This window comes from Chlorocebus sabaeus, chromosome 19 (assembly GCF_047675955.1).
Source record: "Chlorocebus sabaeus isolate Y175 chromosome 19, mChlSab1.0.hap1, whole genome shotgun sequence".
Lineage (NCBI taxonomy): Eukaryota > Metazoa > Chordata > Mammalia > Primates > Cercopithecidae > Chlorocebus > Chlorocebus sabaeus.
The window spans coordinates 5,501,663-5,524,940 of record NC_132922.1 but is presented as its reverse complement, the minus strand read 5'-3'; the positions used below and the strand labels follow the sequence as shown (position 1 = coordinate 5,524,940).

Below are 23,278 nucleotides of genomic sequence, written 5' to 3'. Positions count from 1 at the left end.
CTACTGCACAGGGTGGCAGCGATAGTGAGGAACAGTATGCCTACGAAGAGTCTGGAATAGCACCTGGCACATAGTAGGTGCTCAATTCACAGTAGTGTGTATGCCCACACAAAGGTGTGTACATTCCAAATGCACGAATGCCCTCCAAGGTACCCTCAATACACACATAGATTGAGTCTGGACTGGGTGCAGTGGCTCATGCCTGTAATCCCAGCACTTTGGGAGGCCGAGGTGGGAGGATCACTAGAGCCTAGGAGTTCAAGACCAGCCTAGGTACCATGGTGAGACTGTCTCCATGAAAAATAATTAATTAAAAATTTAAAAAACATATTTTAATTTGAAAACTTTTAAAAAGGAAAGAAATGGACTGGGTCTGGTCGCTGGGCTCCTGGCGACAAGCCTTGCTGTGCACACACATCTTCATTAGTGTGAGTTGTGCTCACACCGGCTGTGTGGAGGCTGGGACATGGACACCCCGCAGTGCCCAATGACGTGTCACACCCACACATTAGCACCACGCCGGCCCCTTGCCAACCTGCCATATCTGCCCCCTTATCTACTCAGAATGGTCAAGGTGCCCAGGGCACAGCGTCTCAGTAATTTTCCACAACCTGAGAAAAAGCTGCATCTCTCTTGGATGTGGGGAGAAGGTGAGCCCTTGCTCCTGAGGTGTCCTTCTGGCTGTCCTTGCTCTTATAAGGCTGACTGGCTGAGTTTTTGGGTGGAGGGGCTGAGGTTCCCAGCCTGTCTTAGACGGTGCTGAACATGGCTGGAGATTATGATTGTTTTGGTCTCACCACCCCTCAGAGGATGCCCTGCGCAGAGTCTTGGGTCTGACTGACCTCTGCAGCACCCAGCCCATAGGTCCTGTTAATCAAAATCCTTGCTGGGGCCTGGAAGCTCCTTGAGGGGTCACATCTCCCACAGGTCTAGGGCTTCAGCACCCAGTACAGGAGCAGGTGTTCATGAACTGAATTATATATTTTTTTAATTAAAAAAATTTTTTTTTCAGACAGTCTCGCTCTGTAGCACAGGCTGGAGTGCAGTGGCATGATCTCAGCTCACTGCAGCCTCTGCCTCCCGGGTTCAAGTGATTCTCCTGCCTCAGCCTCTGGAGTAGCTGGGATTACAGGTGTCCGCCACCACGCCTGGCTAATTTTTGTATTTTTAGTAGAGACAAGGTTTCGCCATATTGCCCAGGCTGGTCCGGAACTCCTGACTTCAGGTGATCCACCCGCCTCGGCCTCCCAAAGTGCTGAGATTACAGGCGTGAGCCACTGGCCTTTTTTTGCATTTAAATCGCACCTCCAGGGGTTAGGGAGCTGTATGCAGTGGTGGTTACTTGTGTAGGTCGAGGCATGGAACTACACAACCTCTTGGGCCTGAGCTTCCCCTTGTTAAATTGGAATAACAATGAAGACGCCTTCCTCATAGGGTTGTCCCAAAAACACCACGAAGAAACTCAGGCAGAGTCCTCAGGGAGTGCCTGATCCCACATACGGAGCACCCAGGGGTTGCCCTCTTCATCCCAGAGTCACAGCTCCCACAGTTTTCTGGACTCTGCCCCTCCCCAAAATATCACAAGCCGCTAACACAGCACTACCTTTTGTCACAAAATGCGAGCTTCCTGGTGGGCTAGGGTGGGGGAGATATTAACAGCCAACTTTAAAATCAGACAGAAAAAAAGGTGTTATGGAGACAGGAAGTAATAATTGACTCCAGCTTGGGCAGGGCAGGCTGGGAATAGGAAGTAGATTGGGGTCTTGTTTAGGTAAGAGAAAGACTTCAGTGGCAGGTAAAGGAGGAGTAATAAGATCGCTAGGGGGCCCGTGCCCAGCCAACCCACGCATATTCCCACTTAGTCCTTGCAATACCCCCAAGGCGGGTGCTAGGATCACATCCTTTACGGACGCGGAACCTGAGACAGAGATGCGCGAGTAGTCAGGGGGCCTCGCTAGATCGAACCTAAGCTGGGGAAGAGTATTTCTTGTATTTTTAGTAGAAATTCTCAGCCTTGGGGAAGAGTATTTCTTGATGAGGGAAGAGCACGGGGAAGACACTCAAGCGCGCACAAACATGTGGGCGGCCATGGTGTACCCACCGCCGTGCTGGCTTCTAGGGACTCCCAGTGTACAAGACGGATAAGGTACCCGGATGGGAAGTGGGAGCCAGTCACAAGCGCACCTAATTTCGGAGAGTGACAAGCACTCTGAAAAGAAAGAAGGTAGGGCTGGGGAGGGGACTGGCCAATTTAAGCGGGCAGGAGTCTGTTGGGGGACGGAGACTAGCCTCAGGTCTAGGCTCGTCTCGGGTTGGGGACAGAAGCTGTGCCTAAGTGTGGTGCAGGATGCAGCTGCAAAGGAGCGCTTCCGATCGCACTTGATGCTCGCCGCGTCCCTGCAAAGTGCTCCCGCCCCCACTCTGTAGATAAGGAAACCGGACGCGCGGCTCGCCGGGCCAGGTGGGGATGGGACGCCGACTCCCAGCTCACGGGCTCCCCTGCGCACCCGATTGCGCCTGCGCTGGAGACCCCGGGGGCGTGGCCTCTCTGGTGGGCGGGACCGTGATCACCCAGGTGGGCGGTGCCAGTGGCTCTGGCGGCGGGGCTGGGCGCGCGTCCTGGCTCCGCCCTCTCCCGGGGAGGGGCCTCCGGCAACGGCTTGGCCGTTGGTTTCGGGACGGAACGTTCACGCGGCGGGGGCGGGCGCGCGGGGGAAGGCTTTGCGGCGGCGCCGCTGCCGGCTAACGTGGAGGGGCGCCTGGAGGCGGCGTGGCGTCCGCTAGTGCTCCGACTCAGGTTCTGGCTCTGGCTCTGGCTCTGGCTCTGGCTTCTAGCCCGCGTGCCCGCGCAGTCCCCTCCCCGAGAACCATCCCCTTGCCCCGCCCAGCGTGAGGGGCGCGCGGCCGTCGAGAGACCCCGGAGGCGTAGCCGGCTGTGGAGGTGAAGAGTCGGGAGCGCGAGCTGGGACCAGCGTCTCGGAGGCGCCGCAGGTGAGGGGGCGGGGCGGGCCCGCGGCCCCTGCATCCTGAGCCCCTGGGGACCCCGAGATCCTCAGGATCCGCCTCGGCCCCGGGGCCACCCCCAAGACTCCCTCTCAGCTCTTCCCTGGAGCCCCTGCCCCCGAGACCCCCTCAGGATCCGCCTGCCCCTCCAGCCCGCGAACCCTGAAACTCCCAAGATTTTATCTGGACTCCGAGACCCCCTGAGGACCCCGGCCGCTAGTGGGCCCTGAGAACTGTTGGTTCCGGAAACTCTGGAGGTTCCCTTGAGACTTGCTTCCAGCAGCCTCCTCAGAAGCCCCCAGGCCCGGGGCATCTTCCTGGGGGCAGCCGTGGGTCCCAGTGTCCTTAGCCCCGCTAGACCTCGGGCCCCCGTGCCGCCCACCCTGAGGCTCCCTCTCCGACCTGATCTCAGGGCTACGTTTCTCCAACTTGAGGTCCCTGGACCTGCGGGGCGTGGGTGGAAGTGTTCCCAGGGCTGGTGATAACTTAAGATGGTAACAGCGCGCCCGACGACCACCTCCTAAGCTGCGGTCCCCGCGCCTACAGGTGCAGGGCCGGGTTTATCTTTCAATGCTCTGCTGAGACTCAGGTGGCCGCACAGGACAGTCTATAGATCAGGAGATCTGAAGTGGCCGAGGGCGGCTGAACCGGGGAGGGAGCGAGTTAGGGCACATGGGGACGCTTTTAGGTTGTTTACTCCTCTTAATGTTTTCATTTAAGGAACTAACTTTTTTTTTTTTTTTGAATGCCTGATAGGCTTCAGGAATTGACACTGGAAATAGAGATGACACGGTCCCTTGCTGTGAGGGCCTAGGGACCCCGGGGCATAAGACAAGTAGGTCGGTTTTACCTGGAGGAAGCTGTGTGGCCGCTGACAGGGAACCCATCTGGGTGGTCATGGGACTCTGGGAAGGGGTGGGATTCTGGGGAAGGAGTGGCTGTTAAGGAGGGCGTCTTAGGAGTCGTGGGGAGGAGGTGCTAAGTAGCAGGTGAGCTGATTCTTGAAGGTTGAGCTAGAGAAGTTTGCCAGGGTCGTTCCAGGCAAAGTTCTAGGGGACAGCCAGTATGTCAAAAGGTAGAGAGGCTGCCACAGCACACAGTGTTGGAAGGCGGGAGGTGTGGCTGGAGCGCACCTAATGAAGGTGGCGTGGGAGTGAATGCTAACTGCAGAGAACCCAGCTTTGCACCCGGAGGCCCACCGTGCCCTTGGCCCTTTCTTGAACGACTGCCCCTGCCATTGTCCTGATAAATGATCCAGCTGTGCTGAAGGAAGGTGGGAGGTGGTCTGGGGGAGAAGTGAGGGAAGTGTCTCGGTAGAGACCTGGAATGGGAGAAGCTGGCACTTTCGCAGAGTGCTGAGTTTGAGGTGGGAGTGACAAGAAGGAGGATGTGATTTGGAGAGCCAGTCAGGACCAAAGCATGCCCAGTTTAAGCTGAGTGGAGGGTTTGGTACTTCAAGGGAGTGGGTGACCACTGAAGGGCTTGGGGAGGAGAGGGGCGGGAGTTGGCTTGGTTTTCAAAGATCCATAAGGCTGTGGTGGGAGACTTTTTTGGAGGAAGCAAGACCCTATGAGAGATGGGGGTGACGTGGACCAAGGCGGTGGTAGGGGGACTGTGGCTTCCTGGAACAGGGCTAAGCTTCTGAAAGCCTGGGCGCAGAAGACTGGTTCCTGCTCTTTCCTGTCTGAGCCTGGGGACTGAACTTCTAAGTGAGGTTTTTGTCCTATTACCATAGGGCCTGTGGTCGCCTTAGTGCTTCAGGGTGACTGTGTGCATCACCGTAGACTAATGACCACACAGGATGCAGTGGGGCAGGGTGAGTAGAGGTTGAGTCTCAGAGGTGGGCCAGGACCATGCTGGGCTAGGGGTCCTGAAGAGAACCTGTGTGTGGAAAAAACACCCAACGTGCTTTTTCTATTCTCTCACTCAACAACAATCAACAGAGTTGTCTTCTGTGACCAAATGTGGGGAGAGGTTTCTCCCTACCACCAAGCACACAGTCGTTTGTGCAAGAGACGCCAACTGGGTATCTTCCAATTCAGTTCTGACACTGTCTACCTGGAGATAGCATCAAATCCCACAAGTTAAGGGCTCAGTCCCCAAGACTGCCCTCCACCCCTTTGGACACCAGTCACAAGCCTGGGCCTCTGGAACTTCTGATCCATCAGCTTCAAGTTGGGGTTCCCACGACCCTTCCTTAGGTTTGATTAATTTGCTGGTCACGGTGGCTCATGCCTGTAATCCTAGCACTTTGGGAGGCTGAGGCGGGTGGATCACCTGAGGTCAGGAGTTCAAGACCAGCCTGGCCAACATGGCAGAACCCCATCTCTACTAAAAATACAAAAAATTAGCTGGGCATGGTGGTGGCACCTGTAATCCCAGCTACTCAGGAGGCTGAGGCACAAGAATCCCTTGAACCCGGAAGGCTGAGGTTGCAGTGAGCTGAGATTTTGATACTGTACTCCAGCCTGGGAGATAGAGTAAGACTTTGTCTCAAAAAAAAAAAAATAATAATAATAATTGCTGTAGAACAGCTCACAAACGCTCATGTTTACTGGTTTGTTATAAAAGATATTGCAAAGGACACAGATGAGAAGATGAATAGGGTGAGGCGTGGGGGATGCTGTGCAGAGCTTTCATGCCCTCCCCGGGTCGTACCATCCTCTAAAAACCTCCACATGTTTGTATTTCTCTCTCAGGAAGTTCTCAGAACCCGACCCTTTTGGGTCTTTTATGGAGACTTCTAAAGCATGTAGGCATGCTTAATTAAACCATTGGTCTTTGGTGATCAACAAAATCTTTAGCCCCCTCTTCCCCGGGTTAGTGGGTGGGGCTGAAAGTTCCAAGGATCTAATCCTGCCTTGGTCTTTCTGGTGATAAGCACCCTTGTGAAGCTACCCAGGGCCTGTCTGCGTCAATCAGCTCATTAGCATACAAAATGACAGCACTTTGGAGATTCCAAGGATTCTAAGAGTAGTAAGACAGGAAACAGGATGAAGACCCAATAGAGATTTCAACGAAATGGAAAGCTGTTGGAGGGGAGACAAGTTCAGACGTGTCAGAAATTTCCCTCTGGCAACTATGTGGGACTAGAGGACTAGAGGGTCTGGAACTGGAAGCAGGTGCTTTTCAGTGTTAGACATGTCCTGAGGGCCCTTTTTTTTTTTGAGATGGAGTTTCGCTCTTGTTGCCAGGACTGGAGTGCAGTGGTGCAGTCTCGGCTCACTGCAACCTCTGCCTGCCAGATTCAAGGAATTCTCCTGCCTCAGCTGCCCAAGTAGCTGGGATTACAGGCGCCCATCACCTTGCCCAGCTTATTTTTTGTATTTTTAGTAGAGACGGGGTTTCACTATGTTGGCCAGGCTGGTCTCAAACTCCTGACCTCAGGTGATCCACTCGCCTCGGCCTCCCAAAGTGTGGGATTACAGGTGTGAGCCACCGCGCCCAGCCAAGTTGTGAGGGCTTTTAAGACTGTGACAGACGGTATGGATTAAACAGATTAGGAAGAAAAATCTACAGGACTTGTTTGTTGAACTCTCGACTTAGGTGAGGGAGAGAGAGACTCTGGGATAACTGCACAGTGGAACTTCCTGTGGTAACTCAGATGTAATGACTGCTGTCCAGTATTCACTGGCTGCTTGTGGCTGCCGACCACCGAAAATAAGACTCATGTGACGGAGCTGTTTTATTTAAATTTTATTTAATTAGCTTTATTTAATTTTAATTAAATCTAGGCCGCATTCCCCGTCACACATCTAGGGTGCAGTAGGAAGTACACTGTTCCAGGCTTTGTTCTTTTATTCCATTTAAAGCTTCCAGCAACCTTAGGAGGTATAAGATATTCTTTTCTTTGTAGAAAAGGTAAATAGTCTCAGGAATGAGTCCTTGCCCAGGTAGTAAGGATTTCAGCCGGTACTGATTTGTTGGCCAGGCTCTTGCTCCTATGTCCTACCTCCTTCCCCCAAGGAGCCTGCAGCGTCTCCTTGTCAGGAAAATGCCCTCCTCTTGAGTGGTGGCATTGTTCCTCCATGTGGCCTCCTTATCTGTTCCCACCCTGCCAAGCTAACAGGGACAGTTGGGTGATAAGCACACTGTCCCGGGGCTGGTCTTTTTCCTGAGGCTGCTCTGCCTGCTGCCTCTTCTGTCTGCCTAATGGCAACTCTTTCTTTCAGCATTTCCGGGGAACGAAAAACTATAGAAAACAAAGCGCTGTGCCTTATTTGTAACGATTTGGTGGTACAGAGGTAGAAATGAGTGCCTTAAAGTGTTGGGGTCACAGTGGACCAGACAATGCCCAGGCCAGTGGGAAGAATATGGGACGTGAGCTAGGAGTTACTCTATAGCTTGTTCCCAGCCCCGTGGGGGAAGTTGACGAAGTCACTGCCTCTCAGTCTCAATGTTCACTTCTGAAAATTAGGGCATTTGGTTTCATGTAACCTTTAAGATCCTGCCCGCTCTGAAATTCTGTCATTTTAAATTTTGTTGAAGGTTTACCTTACGTATCCTTTCGAGGTGGGGTAAAGGCAGGTGGGTCCATAAGCCGCTGGCTCTGTCTTGGCATGTTTTAACATTGGCTTGTTAAGTAACACGTTTATTTGAGTTAATGTGTCCCATCTGGTGGACAAACTGTATGTAAAACGTTGAATGTTTTAGTGGATGGCAGAGTTCCCTGTAAAATATCAGGTATATTTGTTTGCCATTTCAAGCTGCACTGATGTTAGGAGGGAAGGCGCAAGAATATGTAACACCCAACTTGGGGCTGGCCTGTTGGAAAGGTTCGGGGCCGGCCTTGGCCAGGTTGTGGGCCATCGTCACCACCTCATTGGGTTATCGAGAGGGTTAACTGAGATAGTGCGTTAAAACGCTTAGCATTTTCCCTTGAATCTCTATTAAGGGCTGAAAAAGTGGCAGTAATTAATGTTGCTCTTTGAATTAATTTGTGACCACATTAAACTAAATTTGAATTAGATTGTTTTTCTCGTGGTGGGTTTTGCTGTTTTCCTGTATGTCCAAGCAGCTCTGTTTGGTGGGACTGGTTTCAGGAATCCAGTTAACTTATTTCCATCGTTACAAAATAAGACATTTTTTCCATTAAGTTCAACGGAATAAAAAGTGATTGGTTAAGTGGAGTGCGTTCTGATTAAGGGTTCGTGTTTTCTGTAAATTGAAGAAAATAACTCATCCTGAAGATCCCTTATTATTAGTAATGGCTGAAATTTTTACCAGAACCCTGATTACATTGAAAGTAGTTGTGGTGACTGCCTTGGAAAAGTGGTGCTGGCGTGAGGCGGTTGAGTAACAGATTGTGCGCTTTATTGAGCACCTTTCAGGTATGCATCTCCCTTGCAAGTCTGCAGCAGTCCAGTCGGTCCTGTGCATGTTGGAATCCCCATTTAGGAGACGGGGAAACAGGTTTAGAGAGGTCTACCTGGCTGGGGAAAGGGTGGCGTCTCCTTGTCTCCAGGTCCTGTGTTTTCTCCACCTTAGTCCTAATGCTGCTTCAGGTGGAGTTGTTGTGGTTTCAAGACTAAGCCTCTCCTTTGCAGTTCTAGAAGCTTAATTTTTTTGCCCATTTGTGCCTTGTTTCCAGTGCAGGTGAACCTAGTCATGCTAATCACACTCACCTGTCAGCTAGGTCGCAGATGATTCATTTGTGGTTGGAAATATGACTGCCACATGTGCTTGAAGACTGTTGCTCAGTTGCTCGGTGATTTTTTTTTTTTTTTTAGATGGAGTCTTGCTCTGTTGCCCAGTGTGGAGTGCAGTGGCACGATCTCGGCTCACTGCAACCTTTGCCTTCCAGGTTCAAGCGATTCTCCTGTGTCAGCCTCCAGAGTAGCTGGGATTACAGGTGCGCACCACCACACCCGGCTAATTTTTGTATTTTTATTAGAGACACAGTTTTACCATGTTGACCAGGCTGGTCTCAAACTCCTGACTTCAGGTGATTCGGCTGCCTTGGCCTCCCAAAGTGCTGGGATTACAGGTGTGAGCCTTCACACCCAGCCTTGCTCAGTGATTTCTGCTGCCACACTCTTCCGCCTCGCCCAAGCCTACATGGGAGACCTGATTGCTGTGAAAAAGGAAGTTTGTGGGAATCGTATCTAGAATGAAGGGAGAGGAGGATATTAATGAGCAGGGTCTGGCCATTGAGCTTCCATGGCATGCAGTCGTCTGTCATGCTGAGGGTCATGCTGGGAAGGGCTTGCTTGAAGGCTCCTCATCTTCCAGACCTGCCTTGGTATAGTCAGAATGCAGTGGATAGATTCTGGCCTCCTTTAAGGACATTCCAGTCCTTAAAATCCACCCTGGCTACACAGATGAAATTTAGTATTTCCAAGCCTCTTGTCTCCTGTCAGTAGCACATTTATAAATGGTTTCTTAGTGTGAGGCACTTTTGTAACAGTGGCAGTAGTAATATTGGTACTAATAACCTACTGTGTTGCTGGGCTTTGCTCTAAGGGCTCAACATAAATCAACTCATTTGTAGTCACAGCGACCTTGTCTGACTTTCTTTGCAAATTCTGCGTTCATTTTTTTATCACTCTGTGGGTTGACTACAGGTGAGTTAAAGGTCAGCATTCGGAAACTTTGCCGAATAAACGTGATACCGCTCACTCCTGTCTGAGATGGATGTAGTTTGAGCATATGTTTACTCTGAGTCCCTCTTGCTTCATTGTAATCAGATGCTGCTTGAACACTCTTTATCTCCCTGCTTTTTGAAACTGCTCAAAGCCCATGTGATCATCTGTTTATAGAAAGAAATTAAGCTTGGCTGGGTGCAGTGGCTCACACCTGTAATCCTAGCACTTTGGGAGGCTGAGGCAGGTGGATCGCTTGAGGTCAGGAGCTCGAGACCAGCCTCTGACCAACATGGTGAAACCTGTCTCTACTAAAAAACCACAAACTTATCCGGGCATGGTGGCGTGTGCCTGTAATCCCAGCTACTTGGAAGGCTGAGGCAGGAGAATTGCTTGAACCCAGGAGGTGGAGGTTGCAGTGAGCTGAGATTGTGCCATTGCACTCTAGCCTGGGCAACAAGAGAGAGACTCTGTCTCAAAGAAAAAAAAAAAAAAGTTTTAAAGGATACTTTTCAGGATCTCACAATCTTGACACTTCCAGTTGATGGTTGTGCTTGTTAAGTGAAAATATAGCTTGTAATGGAAAGCGAGTAATTTAAGGTTTTTTTGTTATGCCACTTTTAATCATTACAGTTCTTGACACACATTCCCCTCTCCCCACAGACCCTCGTGATGTTGGTTCATTCGTCTATCTGCTCTGTTTTCCTTGGCACTCTGGGCTTCTCCCTGTCCCACCAGGGTTTAGACAGCCACAGCCTATTTGCTAGCTCAGCGCCAGGCCCAGGCCCAGGCCCAGGTCCCGGCCCAGCAGGTTCTTCTGCCAGGCTTGCTGGGGTCACTCATACAGTTGTGGCCCAAGGCAGCGTTGCTTTTGTGTCGGTGGATGGTACCTCGGCTGCCCACCGAGTGGCAGGGCAGAGCTCTGCAGGGCAGAGTTCCACTGGGACAGGCTCTGTGGTAAAGGGTGTGTCAGACTTGTACTTGCTTCCCATTATCCCATTTGCTGATCTCTCAGTGGCCCGAAAGTCATGTGGCTAAGCCTGGAGTCTGTGAGGGGCTGTAGAAGGGTGTGGCTGCCAGCAGGCATGAGAGGGGCGGGGCTATTAACATCCTCCCACAGTAGGGTTGTGAGGTACTTTGTTTTACTGCCTGTAAATAACAAGTTCGATTTTGGTAGCTTATATTTTGCATTGAACTCTGTTTGATGAACATTTATGTAGTGCCGGATGCCAGGGATTGAAGAATATGACCATCTCTAGCTACTCTGTGCTAGTTTATAAAATGCTAGTGATCTCAAGTTCTAAGCAGATAGCATCCTGGTAAGACTTTGGCTTTGGATTAAAAAAGACAGGAACTGCTTATAAGAATCTCTGCTGGGGCCAGATTTTGCTTTCAGAAATGCTGATAGGTCCTTGAAAAAAGAGAAGGGTTGCTATGATGACTTGGCTCTGGGCCTGCAAACCATGCTGACGACATAGTCACCAAGGAAACCAAGAGATGCAGCGTCTGAAAGGCCTCCAAAGGGTTTTGTTACTGTTGTCTAGGATCTGATTGGCTTAGATGGTGTCTGGATGGGAGCAGAACGCTGGAGCTTGCTGTGCTGCTGAAACTTCGAGGACCTGGTGCTGAGTGCTTTGGAGATCACCTTACTTGGATTTTGGTTTAAAAACAAGGGGGAGTTTTAGGGTAATTTCTAGGTTATTGTGAGATTTGACTCTGATGTTTATGCTGCTGTAAAACAGGAAATGAGGTAATGTCTTTAAACATGTAGTGTGATAATGAACTGTAAATGTCTAAATATGGGCAACTGTGCAGTTGAGGTTGCAGAGTTACTGTGTTGAGTTTTTATATAATTGGGTACTTCCCATCTGCCTATTGAGGTTGAACTCTGTGTGGTTCTGTTTGAAATACTGTCTGAGGAGCCAGTACCAGACTTGCAGTTCAGGCTGAGAAAGATTTTGAGCACTTAAGCCAGCCGCAAACCACCCAGGAGTGCACGCTGTGGCCTGTTCTGTGAGTGTTAGGAATAGTGATACCTTGTTCTTTAGGGAAACTTTGAAATCACTTAATTTCGGAGTTAAATATAGCCTGCAAAAGTTTAATTTGTTCATACTGTTTTTGAAGATGTGTAAATGCAATATTTAGGTTTTGAATTTGTAACCATAATTGCATATATATGGAGAATCAAAAGCAGTTGAACAGTAATTGAAAGAACTAGAGGTAGATTTTGAAAGTTCTTTACTGTGGTAACAGTTTTGGGCATGTAGTTTTTTTAGGTCACTGGTTGACCAGTATGTGTTTAAAAAATATTCTAAAATGTCATATACAGAAGGCTGAGCTAAACAAGCCCTTCTCATAGACAGGGAGGAGTAACTATTTGGAAGTGATGTGGATTATTTTGGGGGGGCAGGAGTGGGGGCACTTGGATTAGTCAGCTGGTGAGCCCTCTTATCGTCCCCTTCCAAATAGGATTGAACAGGAGTGGCTCCTGAGTCCTGCCCCGCAGCAGGAGGCCAGGAAGGGAAGTGCCGGGCAGCCTCCTCCACAGGCCAGAGCCTGAGCTGTTGGATTCAGCAGTTCCAACTTTCAGAGCACTTTCATACAGAGGCCTGAGCTTTCCAAACTCAGCGCATTAGCAAGAATCCATGTTTTTTTTTTTTTTTTTTGAGACGGAGTCTCGCTCTGTCTCCCAGGCTGGAGTGCAGTGGCCGGATCTCAGCTCACTGCAAGCTCCGCCTCCCGGGTTTACGCCATTCTTCTGCCTCAGCCTCCCGAGTAGCTGGGACTACAGGCGCCCGCCACCTCGCCCGGCTAATTTTTTGTATTTTTAGTAGAGACGGGGTTTCACCGTGTTCGCCAGGATGGTCTCGATCTCCTGACCTCGTGATCCGCCCGTCTCGGCCTCCCAAAGTGCTGGGATTACAGGCTTGAGCCACCGCGCCCGGCCTGTTTTATAGTTGGTAAAACTGAGGATTGGTGAACAGTTAAATCAATCATTGAAATCTCAGGGATGGGGTCTAGAGTTGCTTATATTATTAACATATGGTGGAGGGATTCTGTTATACAGTGGAGAAACTCAACATTTGTTACTTTCTTTAGAAAGTATCTAGTAGATTAAAAAAACAAAAACGATGAGTTTGATGATTGATGTTAACTCCTCGGTGGGAAGAAGGGTCAGTGTTAGGGCCTAGCCCAGCCCAGACTGCCAGCCTTTCCCTGGGGCAGGTCACAGGCATTCGTGAGCCTCGCTTTCTTTGCCTGTGGACTGTGGTTTCTTGGCATTTGGGGGAAGGTCGCAGACATGTTTGGGAATTGATGGAAGCTGTGAACTCTCCCTGGGAAAATGTATGCATGGACTTAGGCAGTTGTGTACATTTTCAGGGAATAACCAGGATCCCATTTAGCTCTGCGATCTAATGATGCTTATGGACTGATTACACCTTGTTTCCTTACCCTGGAAAATTACTTTTGATAGCCTGATTCTAGTGGCGGGGTGTGTGTGTGCGAGTGAAGATTACACATGTGAAAAAGTGATTTTTCAGCCAGTCGCCGTGGATCACACCTGTAATCCCAGCACTTTGGGAGGCCAGGGCAGGCGGATCATGAGGTCAAAGATCGAGACCATCCTGGCTAACATGGTGAAATCCCATCTCTATTAAAAATACAAAAATTAGCCGGATGTGGTGGTGTGGGCCTGTGCCACTGCACTCCAGCCTGGGCTGCAGAGTGAGACCCTGTCTTAAAAGAAAAAAAAAAAAAAGGAGAAGAAGGAGAAGGAGAAGGAGAAGAAGGAGGAGGAGGAGAAGAAGAAGAAAAGAAGAAAGGAAGGAAGAAAAAGAAAAATTACCTTTTTACCTTTTTTTTTTTTAAGTCGGAGTCTCGCTCTGTGAGACGGAGTCTCGCTCAGTGGCACACTCGTGGTTCACTGCAGCCTCAACCTCCTGGGCTCAGGAGATTTTACCATTCGGCCTTCCAAGTAGCTGGGGCTACAGATGAGCACCACCATGTTTGGCTAATTTTTGTACTTTTTGTAGAGATAGGGTTTCCCCATGATGTTGCCCAGGCTGGACTTGAACTTCTGGGCTCAAGGGATCCTCCCGACGCAGCCTCCCAAAGTGCTGGGATTACAGATGTGAGCCACCGTACTCTGCCGAAGTAATTTTCAGTCAGTGCTGATTCGGATGTGGCAAAGCAAGCCCCGACGCGCTCTGCTGACCACTTTTCTGGAAAGCAGTTTGGTAGTGTGTGCTAAGATACTTTACAGTGTTCATACTCTCTAACTCAGCAGTTCTTCTCAGAAATCTCTCCTAAATAAGTAATTTCACAATATACAGGCTTTGTGCACCAAGTTGGTCGTCAGAGTGTTATACTGACGTTCTGCATGAGAGATGTGTCAGTAAGACACATGTATGTACATTACACTTACATTTATGAATAGTTTTTAATAACATAAGGGAGATGTATTTATTTTAATGCATGAAAAAGTAGGATATGCACTGTGTTCTCAAATGATGTCAACACTTTGTTTATTTTTGAGACAGAGTCTTGCTCTGTTGCCCAGGCTGGAGTGCAGTGGCGTGATCTTAGCTCACTGCAACCTCCACCTCCTGGGTTCAAGATACTCTCTTGCCTCAGCCTCCCTTGTAAACAATTTTAAAAGAGAGTGAAGAGAATATATAAATGTTAACAGTTAATGCTCAGAGGCCATAGGATTAGAGGCAAAACTTTATTTTTCTTTTTCCTTGCTTACGGTAGGTATTATTTCTAGAATTGGGGTAAAATGTGATTTTGGAAAATTTTTATTTTTTATTTATTTTTTATTTTTGAAACGAGGTCTCACTCTTGCTCAGGCTGGAGTGGAGTGGTGTGACATGGCCACAGCTCCTTGCAGTCTCGACCTCCCAGGCTCAGGCGACCCACCCACCTCAGCCTTCCTAGTAGCTGGGACTACAGGCATGCACCACCATGCCTGGCAAATTTTTTTTAATTTTTTATAGAGACAGGATCTTGCTGTATTGCCCAGGCCGATCTTGAACTCCTGAGCTCAAGCAGTCCGCCTTGGCCTCCCAAAATGCTGGGATTACAAGCTGGGATTACCACATCTGGTCTGATTTTGGAAAAACTAAGGAATATGGAGATAGCTTGGTGATAGAGACCCAGATGGTTTGGGATTTCTATTTTTATATAAGGTAAGAATTGGCTTTTTACTTGGATGACTTCTTTCGACTGGATTTCAGTAAGGCTGAGGGGAGGACTGGTGCCTTGGAGCGGGTGCTGATGCTGAGAAAGGGCCATGCTCCAGCCCAGTGCTGTGCGCCTTAGAGCACTCGTTGGCTTCCTCTGCAAAACCACCTTTGGCCTCGCTTTGTTGTGCTGGTTACTGTGTTTTGCTTCTGTGATAAGTCATCTGTGTTCATGTGCACTGGAAATTCTTCAAAAGCAGTGTCCCAAGAGACAGCGAAACCCCCAGCCTGGAGCCCACGGGGCCCACCCCTCCATCTGCGCCTGTGTGTGCGTTTTCCTTCTGTGCTGTCGCGTGTAGAACAGCGAGAGTCCAGCTAGCCTGATGAGTCACGTGAGATGAGGAATGGTGGCTTAGGAAACATTTTGGATGTGCGTCATTTGCATATGACATTTTTCAGCTATTCTAATTTAAATAAAGATCGAGGACCTTCGATTTTAATTCTAGCCTTAACTCTCTTCCAGGGTACAAATAAAAACTTTGACCTGGGAAATAGAAGTCACTTCTGACTAATTTTTCCCTTCAGAATTCGCAGATGGATTCAGTGGAGAAGACAACAAATAGAAGTGAACAAAAATCCAGGTAATTAAAGGCAGCTCTGCCTTCAAGCAGCTTCATTGACTTCATCTAGCATCTATCGGGAGGCTGTGTACCTGTTCTTTAGTACCTGCAAAGGCCAAAGTGAAATGGAAATACTGGGGCATGAGGGAACCTTGAGGGCCATTTTCCACCCTTGACTTCAATGTAAGGAACATTCCAGTAGGCAGTTTTCTGCCCAGTCTCCAAACCAAGCAACATGTCATTTGAGGGGTCACGTCTAGAACTGGCAGTGTCAGGCTTCCTCAGAAAGAACTCTTTGACTACAGATGGACAGCAGGCTGTGTTTGCTGTAAAGTGAAGCACGATAAAGAGGCACTTACTGTAGAATGGGTTGGGAGTGGTGGGCGGCAGAAAACCAGCATTTGCCAGTAACTTTCTTATCCGTCACTGCAAGGAGGGGTCATTTTGTCGTCATCATTTGTGTTCATAAGCTGTGTGCAGCTTCAAAGGAATGAAAATTGCTGAACTTCTGTTTCACAAATATGTATCACTTAAACATGAGCTTAACACTGGGCAACTTAAGACGCATGAGACACAGCTGTCCCACATCCTTTAAGGAATAAGGGTAGAACGTGAAATAAATACATGGAGAAGGATACACAGGCTGACTCCTCGCAGTGTAAGAGGGAACTGTGTGTGTGTGTGTGTGTGTACAGCACAAGGCCTGAACTCGCAGAGAGTTCCAGACTTTGTGTTTGCAATGTTTCCGCTTTGACTTTTGTTCTCTCGCTTCCTTGTTTTCAAGTAGAAAGTTTTTAAAAAGCCTCATCCGGAAACAGCCTCAGGAGCTGCTCGTGGTTATCGGGACTGGTGTCAGCGCAGCAGTGGCCCCAGGAATCCCTGCCCTTTGCTCGTGGAGAAGCTGCATTGAGGCTGTCATTGAGGCTGCAGAGCAGCTGGAGGTGCTGCACCCCGGAGACGTCGCCGACTTCCGGAGGAAAGTGACAAAGGACCGGGACCTGTTGGTTGTCGCCCATGATCTGATCCGGAAGATGTCACCTGTAAGTGTCAGACAAGTACCTCTGGTTTCTTGGGGACAGCTTGGTTCTGCACCAGGTTGGATGAGTCTGTGAACCTAATGTTAAACTCTGCAGGCCTAACTTGCGTTCAGTGTTCAGCAGAGTCAGGCTGATGAACCAGAAATCCTTGAGTCCATTGGAGTGTCGTCTTTTAAAATTGAGGGAATGCCAGGCACAGTGCAGTGTGGGGCTCCTAAAGTAACTCCTATTAAATAGAGCCTGACTGTGTGAGATGGTCTCAGGGAGATGGTCCAGCTGCACTCAGTATGAACTTGGGATTGTATGTTCACTTAGTAAAGGGATATCCCTTAGGCATGTTTGGTGCAAGCAGGCCAGCCATATTTCTTCAGATGACAAGTGCTTCCTAGAAAACATTTGAAGATGGGAGAAGTTCCAGCTTCTTTGTCTGCGGTGGAGATGATCTAGTCCCGAGGAGAAGCACTGATGATGCAGGAGCTATTCCTGAGTGAGGCCCTGGGGCCGATGGGTCTGGTGCAGGGGGAGGTGCGGCAGGCCATTGTTGTCCCAGGTCAGCCCAGGTGTGGGCATAAAGGCTGGGAAGCTGGACCCTGTGGCTGGGGCTCTTGGCAGGTGCTGTCTTCTTCTACTCTTGTATTTACTGAAGAGGCACAGTCACCATCTGAGAGGAGGAGATGTTGGAGGTTTGAACAGAGGAGAGAGCAGGGAAAAGAGAGCTCGTCACCAAGGAGAGTGGAGAGTTGAAGTTGACTGTGAAAAGAGACCTTAAACCACATGGCTTCATGTGAGCACCTTTATACTTCCCACCTGGAGACCCGGGTGGGCAGCCCGAGGAGAAAACGGTGGCTGGGCAGGGCTCCTCTTTGCTGGCTCTGCCACCCTCAGCAGGCAGCTTCTGTCTAGTGCTCTGTGGGCAGCTGTAAATGGCATGCGTGCGCAGGGAGTGCGTGCAGGAGGGAAGCGCAGGGAGGGGAGGAAGTGAGGGCTTCAAGGGCCACCACCGAAGTCACATACACCACTTCTGTTTCATCTCATTGGCCAGTTTTACCTAGGGCTGCACCTAGCTTTGCCAGAGCTTGAGGAGTGTTTTTAGTTAGGTGACTCTGCCACACCTGGATGTTTTATTAATAAGGGACAACTCTCATCACAGGCCAGGAGTTAGAAATTTATGGCCTTGTTTGGGCCTGGTTTTACAAATGAGGTTCTGACTGGCAGCCACACCCTTTCATTTACTATAGTATGTGGCTGCTTTCATGCCTCCAGGCGGAGGTGAGTAGTTACAATAGAGACTTTATGGCCCACAAGACCTAAAATAGTTCCTCTCTGGCTCTTACAACTTTTGCTCACCCTTCCTAGGAAGGAGAAGGGAGGAGTTGAGCAGCTCTGAGGGCCCTCATTGTTCTTCACGTGAAGAGAGGCCGTTTGTCTAGAATGAGAATCGTTTGTCTTGAAAACAGATAGTTGAGCATCATTCAGCTCTTCTGCTCACTTTTGCGTGTTTTTGAAAACCTCCATCAGGAAGTGTTGAGGTGAGGCCGTCGACACAGCTGTGTTGAGAGTTGGAGAACAGGCAGGGAGGAAGCCGAGAGTTGGTTGCATCAGGAATTCCAGCAATGCCAGAGAAGGGCAAGGGGCTTGCAAGTGTATTTGAGGAAGTTGTAGTGATCCATTGTAGACTCTAAGCTGCTCAATGGAAGAAGGCAGGACAGCAGGGCAGCGAGTGACTGGTCGGTGGTAGTGGGGTCAGTAGCTCACGGGCCTCAGTGGGCTTGAAGTTTCCCTGGGAGCCAAGTGCTAGAGAGGTGGGCAGATGGGAGTGGTTGGACAGGGGAAGCTGGCCCAGAGGTTCTGGAAAGGATCTGGGTCTTGGTAATGATGAGGCCTGGGGGGCCGTGGTGTGGATGGCTGAGATGGGCCAGGACCATGGGAGAAGAGTGATGGGTGGAATTTAGAGGCCATGATCCCAGGAAGAATCATCCAAGTGGACATGAGAATCACCCCAAATTACGACAGCACAGCTGGAGAGACTCCAGGGAGCCTGGAGCCAAGCCCTCACCTTCATCCGTGCAGGGAGTGCAGAGGAGCGCCCCGGGAGGGGTCTCAGGGATGCGCAGAGCCAGGTCTCAGGTCGGGGAGAAGGTGAGTCTTCCCAGGAGAGGATGGAGATGTGGGGCTGGCTGACGGCAGACCCACTGGGGGCAGTGGGAGGGTTTGGGGGGGTGGGAGAGTCAGAAGGGCTGAGGCCATGAGTGGGAACCTGTGAGTCTTGGGTTTCTTGTGCCGGCCGAGCAACACGAACAGGCCCAGAGGGCGAGGGGAGGGATTGTGATGCCCCGGTGCCGAGGCAGAGGGTGATAGTGAGGCTGGGAGCCAGGCAGGGGGGACCCCGTGTCCTCCCAAGCCAGCCCCCACCCCGCCTCTCTGTCCCCTCCAGCAAAGCTCTGCAGCATAGTTGCTGCATCTGCTGTTGCCAGCCCTTCTTTTTTCTCTTGAAGCCATGCCAGCCAGGCTTTGGCTCTCAAGGCCCCTTGGAGGCAGCTCCTGTCAAGGCCACCGGTGATCACTGAGGCTGCCTCTGGAGGCCAGGCCTCAGTCCTGATCCTCTTGTGTCTCTCAGAGTATATGCAGCACTACGGGCCGGGTGTGCTGGCTCATGCCTGTAATTCCAGCACTTTGGGAGGCCAAGGTGGGCAGATTACTTGAGGGCAGGAGTTCAAGATGAGCCTGGGCAACATGGTGAGACCTCGTCTCTACAACAAATAAAAAAAATTTTAGGCCGGGTACAGTGGCTCACGCCTGTAATCCCACAACTTTGTGAGGCTGAGGCAGATGGATCATCTGAGGTCAGGAGTTTGAGACCAGCCTGGCCAACATGGTGAAACCCCATCTCTACTAAAAATACAAAAATTAGTTGGGTGTGGTGGTGCACACCTGTAGTCCCAGCAACTTGGGAGGCTGAGGCAGGAGAATCGGGAGGGGAGGTTGCAGTGAGCCACGATCACGCCACTGCACTCCATCCTGGGTGACAGAGCAAGACTGTTTCAAAAAAAAAAATTAAAAAATTAACTAGGTGTTATGGCGTGCACCTGTAGTCACAGCTACTTGGGAGGCTGAGGTGGGAGGATCACTTGAGCCTGGGAGATCAAGGCTGCAGTGAGCTGTGATTGTGCCACTCACTGCACTCCAGCCTGGGTGATAGAGTGAGACTCTGTCTCAAAACATAAAATAATAAAATGAAAAATGAAATAATATAAAAGATGAAATTATTATTATTAGTTTTAAATATAGTGAGCTGGGTGTGGCAGTGGCACCTGTGTCCCTAGCTACTTGGGAGGCTTAGGTGAGAAGCTCGCTTGGGCCCAGGAGTTGGAGGCTGCAGTGAGCCATCCTGGTACCACTGTGCTCCAGCCTGGACGACAGTGCAAGGCCCTATCTCAGAAAAAAAAAAAAGAAAAGCAACACTGCCTCCCACCTCACTGAAGGTGCCATGAAGACACGCTGTTTCATATACCACCGAGAAAGAGAACACTGGGACTCTGCAGCGCTCAGGGAAAGCCGGAGTCTTTACCGTGGTCTTCAAGACCCAGGTCATCTGCTTCCGCTGCCCACCCTTCCCCTCACTCCTCTCCTGCCTCAGTGGCCTCTTGCTGACCTGGGATGTACCTGAGCCATAACCTCAGTGCTGTAGCCCTTGCTCTTCCCTCTGCTTAGAACATTTTCCATGAGCCCTCACCTCCTCAGGGCCCTGTTCAGATGCCCTCTTCTCAGAGAGGCTTCCCTAGTGCCTTGGTCCTGTCCACCCTCCCCCGACAGCGCCTGCCCCGTCTCTGCTGTGCTTTCCCATGGCAGCGTCACCGGTGACGTGCTACACGTGTGCATTGCCTGCCCCCTGCTCTGGAGTTTCAGTGCACTCTGTGAAGCCAGATTTTCTTTATTTTCAGCTGCTGTATCTCTGGCACCCAGAACATGGCCTGCTTAGCTGCTCAGTAGTTAAGAGCTGATGTTTTTGTAACTGTCATTCCACCTTTTTGTAGCGCACAGGCGACACCAAGCCCAACTTCTTCCAGGACTGCCTGATGGAGGTGTTTGACAACCTGGAGCAGCACATCCAGAACCCTCTGGTGCTGCAGTCGATCCTCCGCCTGATGGACAGGGGCACCATGGTCCTGACCACCAACTACGACAACCTGCTGGAGATCTTTGGGCAGCAGCAGAGCAAGCCCATGGAGTCTCTGGACCTGAAGGACAAGACCAAGGTACGGGCTGGGGCTGCGGGCAGCCACCGGTGTGGGAGCTCTGTGGTTAGGAGCAGCTTTCACTCATAGCAGTGAATTAATAATGAAGTAGCCAGGCGTGGTGGTGCCTGCCCGCAGTCCCAGCTACTGGGGACGCCAAAGTGGGAGGATTGCTTGAGCCCAGGAGTTCCAGACTGAAATGAGCTGTGATCATGCCACTTATTCCAGCCTGGGTGACAGAGTGAGATCCTTTCTCTTAAAAAAAAAAAGTAAGAATGGGAGGTGGCACACTGGCATCCTCTGGGATACTGTGCTCCATCGGAAAACAAGACGCTAGGACGTAAAAGGCTGAGCCGGCCTCTGCAGGGCAGCTGGGAACTGATGGGGCAGTGTTGCGTGCATCTCAGGACTTCTCTTTCCTGCTCTTATTTTGTGTTTTCAGAGACAGGGTCTTGCCCTGTCACTCAGGCTGGAGTGCGGTGGCACAATCATAACTCATACTGCACAGCAGCTTTCAACTTGCAGCTCAAGTAATCCTCCTGCCTCAGCCTCCCAGAGGGCTGGGGTGACAGGTGTAAGCCACCAGCTCTGCCCAACTTGCTCTTATTTTCTTTATGTGTTCTGTCCTGTAGGTATGTAAGCGTTTCTCATCTGCATTTATTCATTATGGTCATTTGAGGAAATGTGGACAGTAAAGAAAATAATAAAGAAAAGCAAAATCAGCCACAGTCCTATTACTGTGAATGTTTTTTAAACAAATTGCGATTGTAATATATGCAAAGATTTAATCCTGATTTTTTTCCTTTATATTATGGACTGTGATTATATTATAATTATATTAATATTATAAACTATATTACTATGTTTCTGTCATTAAGCATTTTTAAAAAGCATGATTTAAATGGCAATAAGATTATAATACTAAATTAAAATTGTTATCCTGCCTCTGTTGTTAGCGTATTAGGCCATTCTTACACTGCTATATAGGAAATACCCGAGGCCGGGTGTGGTGGCTCACGCCTGTAATCCCAGCACTTTGGGAGGCCAAGGCAGGTGGATCCCTTTAGTCCAAGAGGTTGAGACCAGCCTGGCCAACATGGCAAAAACCCATCTCTACTAAAAATACAAAAATTAGCCAGGCATGGTGGCACGCACTTGCAATCCCAGCTACTCGGGAGGCTGAGGCAGGAGAATAGCTTGAACTGGGAGGCAGAGGTTGCAGTGAGCTGAGATCACTGCACTCCAGCCTGGGCAACAGAGTGAGACCCTGTCTCACAAAACAAAAGAAAAATAAAAAATTCCTGAGACTGGGTAACATATAAAGAAAAGAGCTGTAATTGGCTCACAGTTCCACAGCTGTCTAGGAAGCATAGCAGCGTCTGCTTCCGGGGAGGCCTCAGGAAGTTTCCAGTAGTGGCGGAAGGCAAAGTGGGAGCAGGCATGTCACATGGCAACAGAGAGAGTGGCAGGGGGGAGGTGCCACGTGCTTTTAAATGACCAGATTTCTCAAGAAGTCACTATCACGAAGATGGCACCAAGCCATGAGGGATGATCCTGCCTCATGATCCAAGCACCTCCCACCAGGCCCACCTCCAGCATGGGGGATCACAATTCAACATGAGACTTGGGTGGGGACAGAGGCCCAGACTAGATCAGTTAGCATGTATTTACAGTCACCAATAACACTACAGGGTCCTCATACTTTTATGTCCTGTTTTCAAGGTCAATTCCTATAAGAGCTTTATGGTCAAAAGGTATGAATATTTTAAAGACTGATGATGTAAATTACCAAATTTTTTCCAGAAAGGGCACCAGTTACACTCCTGGTAGTGGCTGTGTGTGGGAGTATCCATTTCCTGTATCTTGCCAACACATGGTGTTATTAAAAAACAAAATGAAATATGCTTTGTCCATTTGATAGCTGAAAATTTTCAACATTGATTTCTTCTATTACTAAAGGTTGAGCATAGTTTCACGTGACTATTGATATTTCTTTTGTGACACACTTGCGACTTTTGTGTGTCTGCTTATGTTATTCATAACTAACACTGCTGCCTGTGTTGTCTGGGCTGCCTTGTGAGGGAAGGCCCTGGCCCCGCTCTGTGTACAAAGAAACTGAATTACGCAGAGATGATGTCTCATCCAGACCTCAGTGTCCGTGTGAGGGCTGGGCTCGGCTGCAGCCCCTGCTCCCCTTCTGCACGGGGTGGTATACACAGGGGCAGGGCCGCCTGAGGGGAACGGGCAGGGCCAAGGCACCCATTCCTGCCGGCAGTGCCATGGGGTAGACACCTGCTCTCTGCGTCTCAGCCACACGGCCCCCACTGCTGAGGCTTGCTGTTGGAAACAGACAGACAGTTGCATAAACAGAACTGCCAGCTGGCTACTGCCCAGTGATGGCAGCAGGGCTGTGGGTGTCTGTGTCCCTTCCACCTGCTGCTGCACGGGCCCCTGGTGCAGACGACTTGGCAGTGACCTGATGGGCGTCTTTATCAGGTCCTGTGTTCTGTATCTTGAACTGAAAGGAATGTACTTAGCTATCTGATAAACACTTTTCCCCATATATATATATATATATATATATATATTTTTTTTTTTCTGGGTGTGTAGAAGTAATAC

The 23,278-nt window shown here is 49.8% G+C and overlaps 1 protein-coding gene across 9 annotated transcripts in view; it reads left to right on the top strand.

Annotated features, from left to right (window-relative positions):
• Nucleotides 1-2,667: 2,667 nt before the first annotated feature.
• FAM118A (family with sequence similarity 118 member A) overlaps nt 2,668-23,278 on the top strand; it is a 32,755-nt gene continuing 12,144 nt past the window's right edge. Inside the window, exons 1-4 of one of the 9 annotated variants that reach the window (XM_073006610.1) lie at nt 2,668-2,991; nt 15,353-15,408; nt 16,172-16,427; nt 20,492-20,680. In XM_073006610.1, the coding sequence (XP_072862711.1) occupies nt 15,362-15,408; nt 16,172-16,427; nt 20,492-20,680 (492 nt within the window). In that variant the 5' untranslated portion in view covers nt 2,668-2,991; nt 15,353-15,361. Of the gene's footprint in view, nt 2,992-10,960; nt 11,335-15,290; nt 15,409-16,171; nt 16,428-20,458; nt 20,681-23,278 lie in introns of those variants that run through there. The other 8 variants (XM_038007320.2, XM_007976066.3, XM_007976065.3 and 5 more) reach the window with 8 other exon arrangements.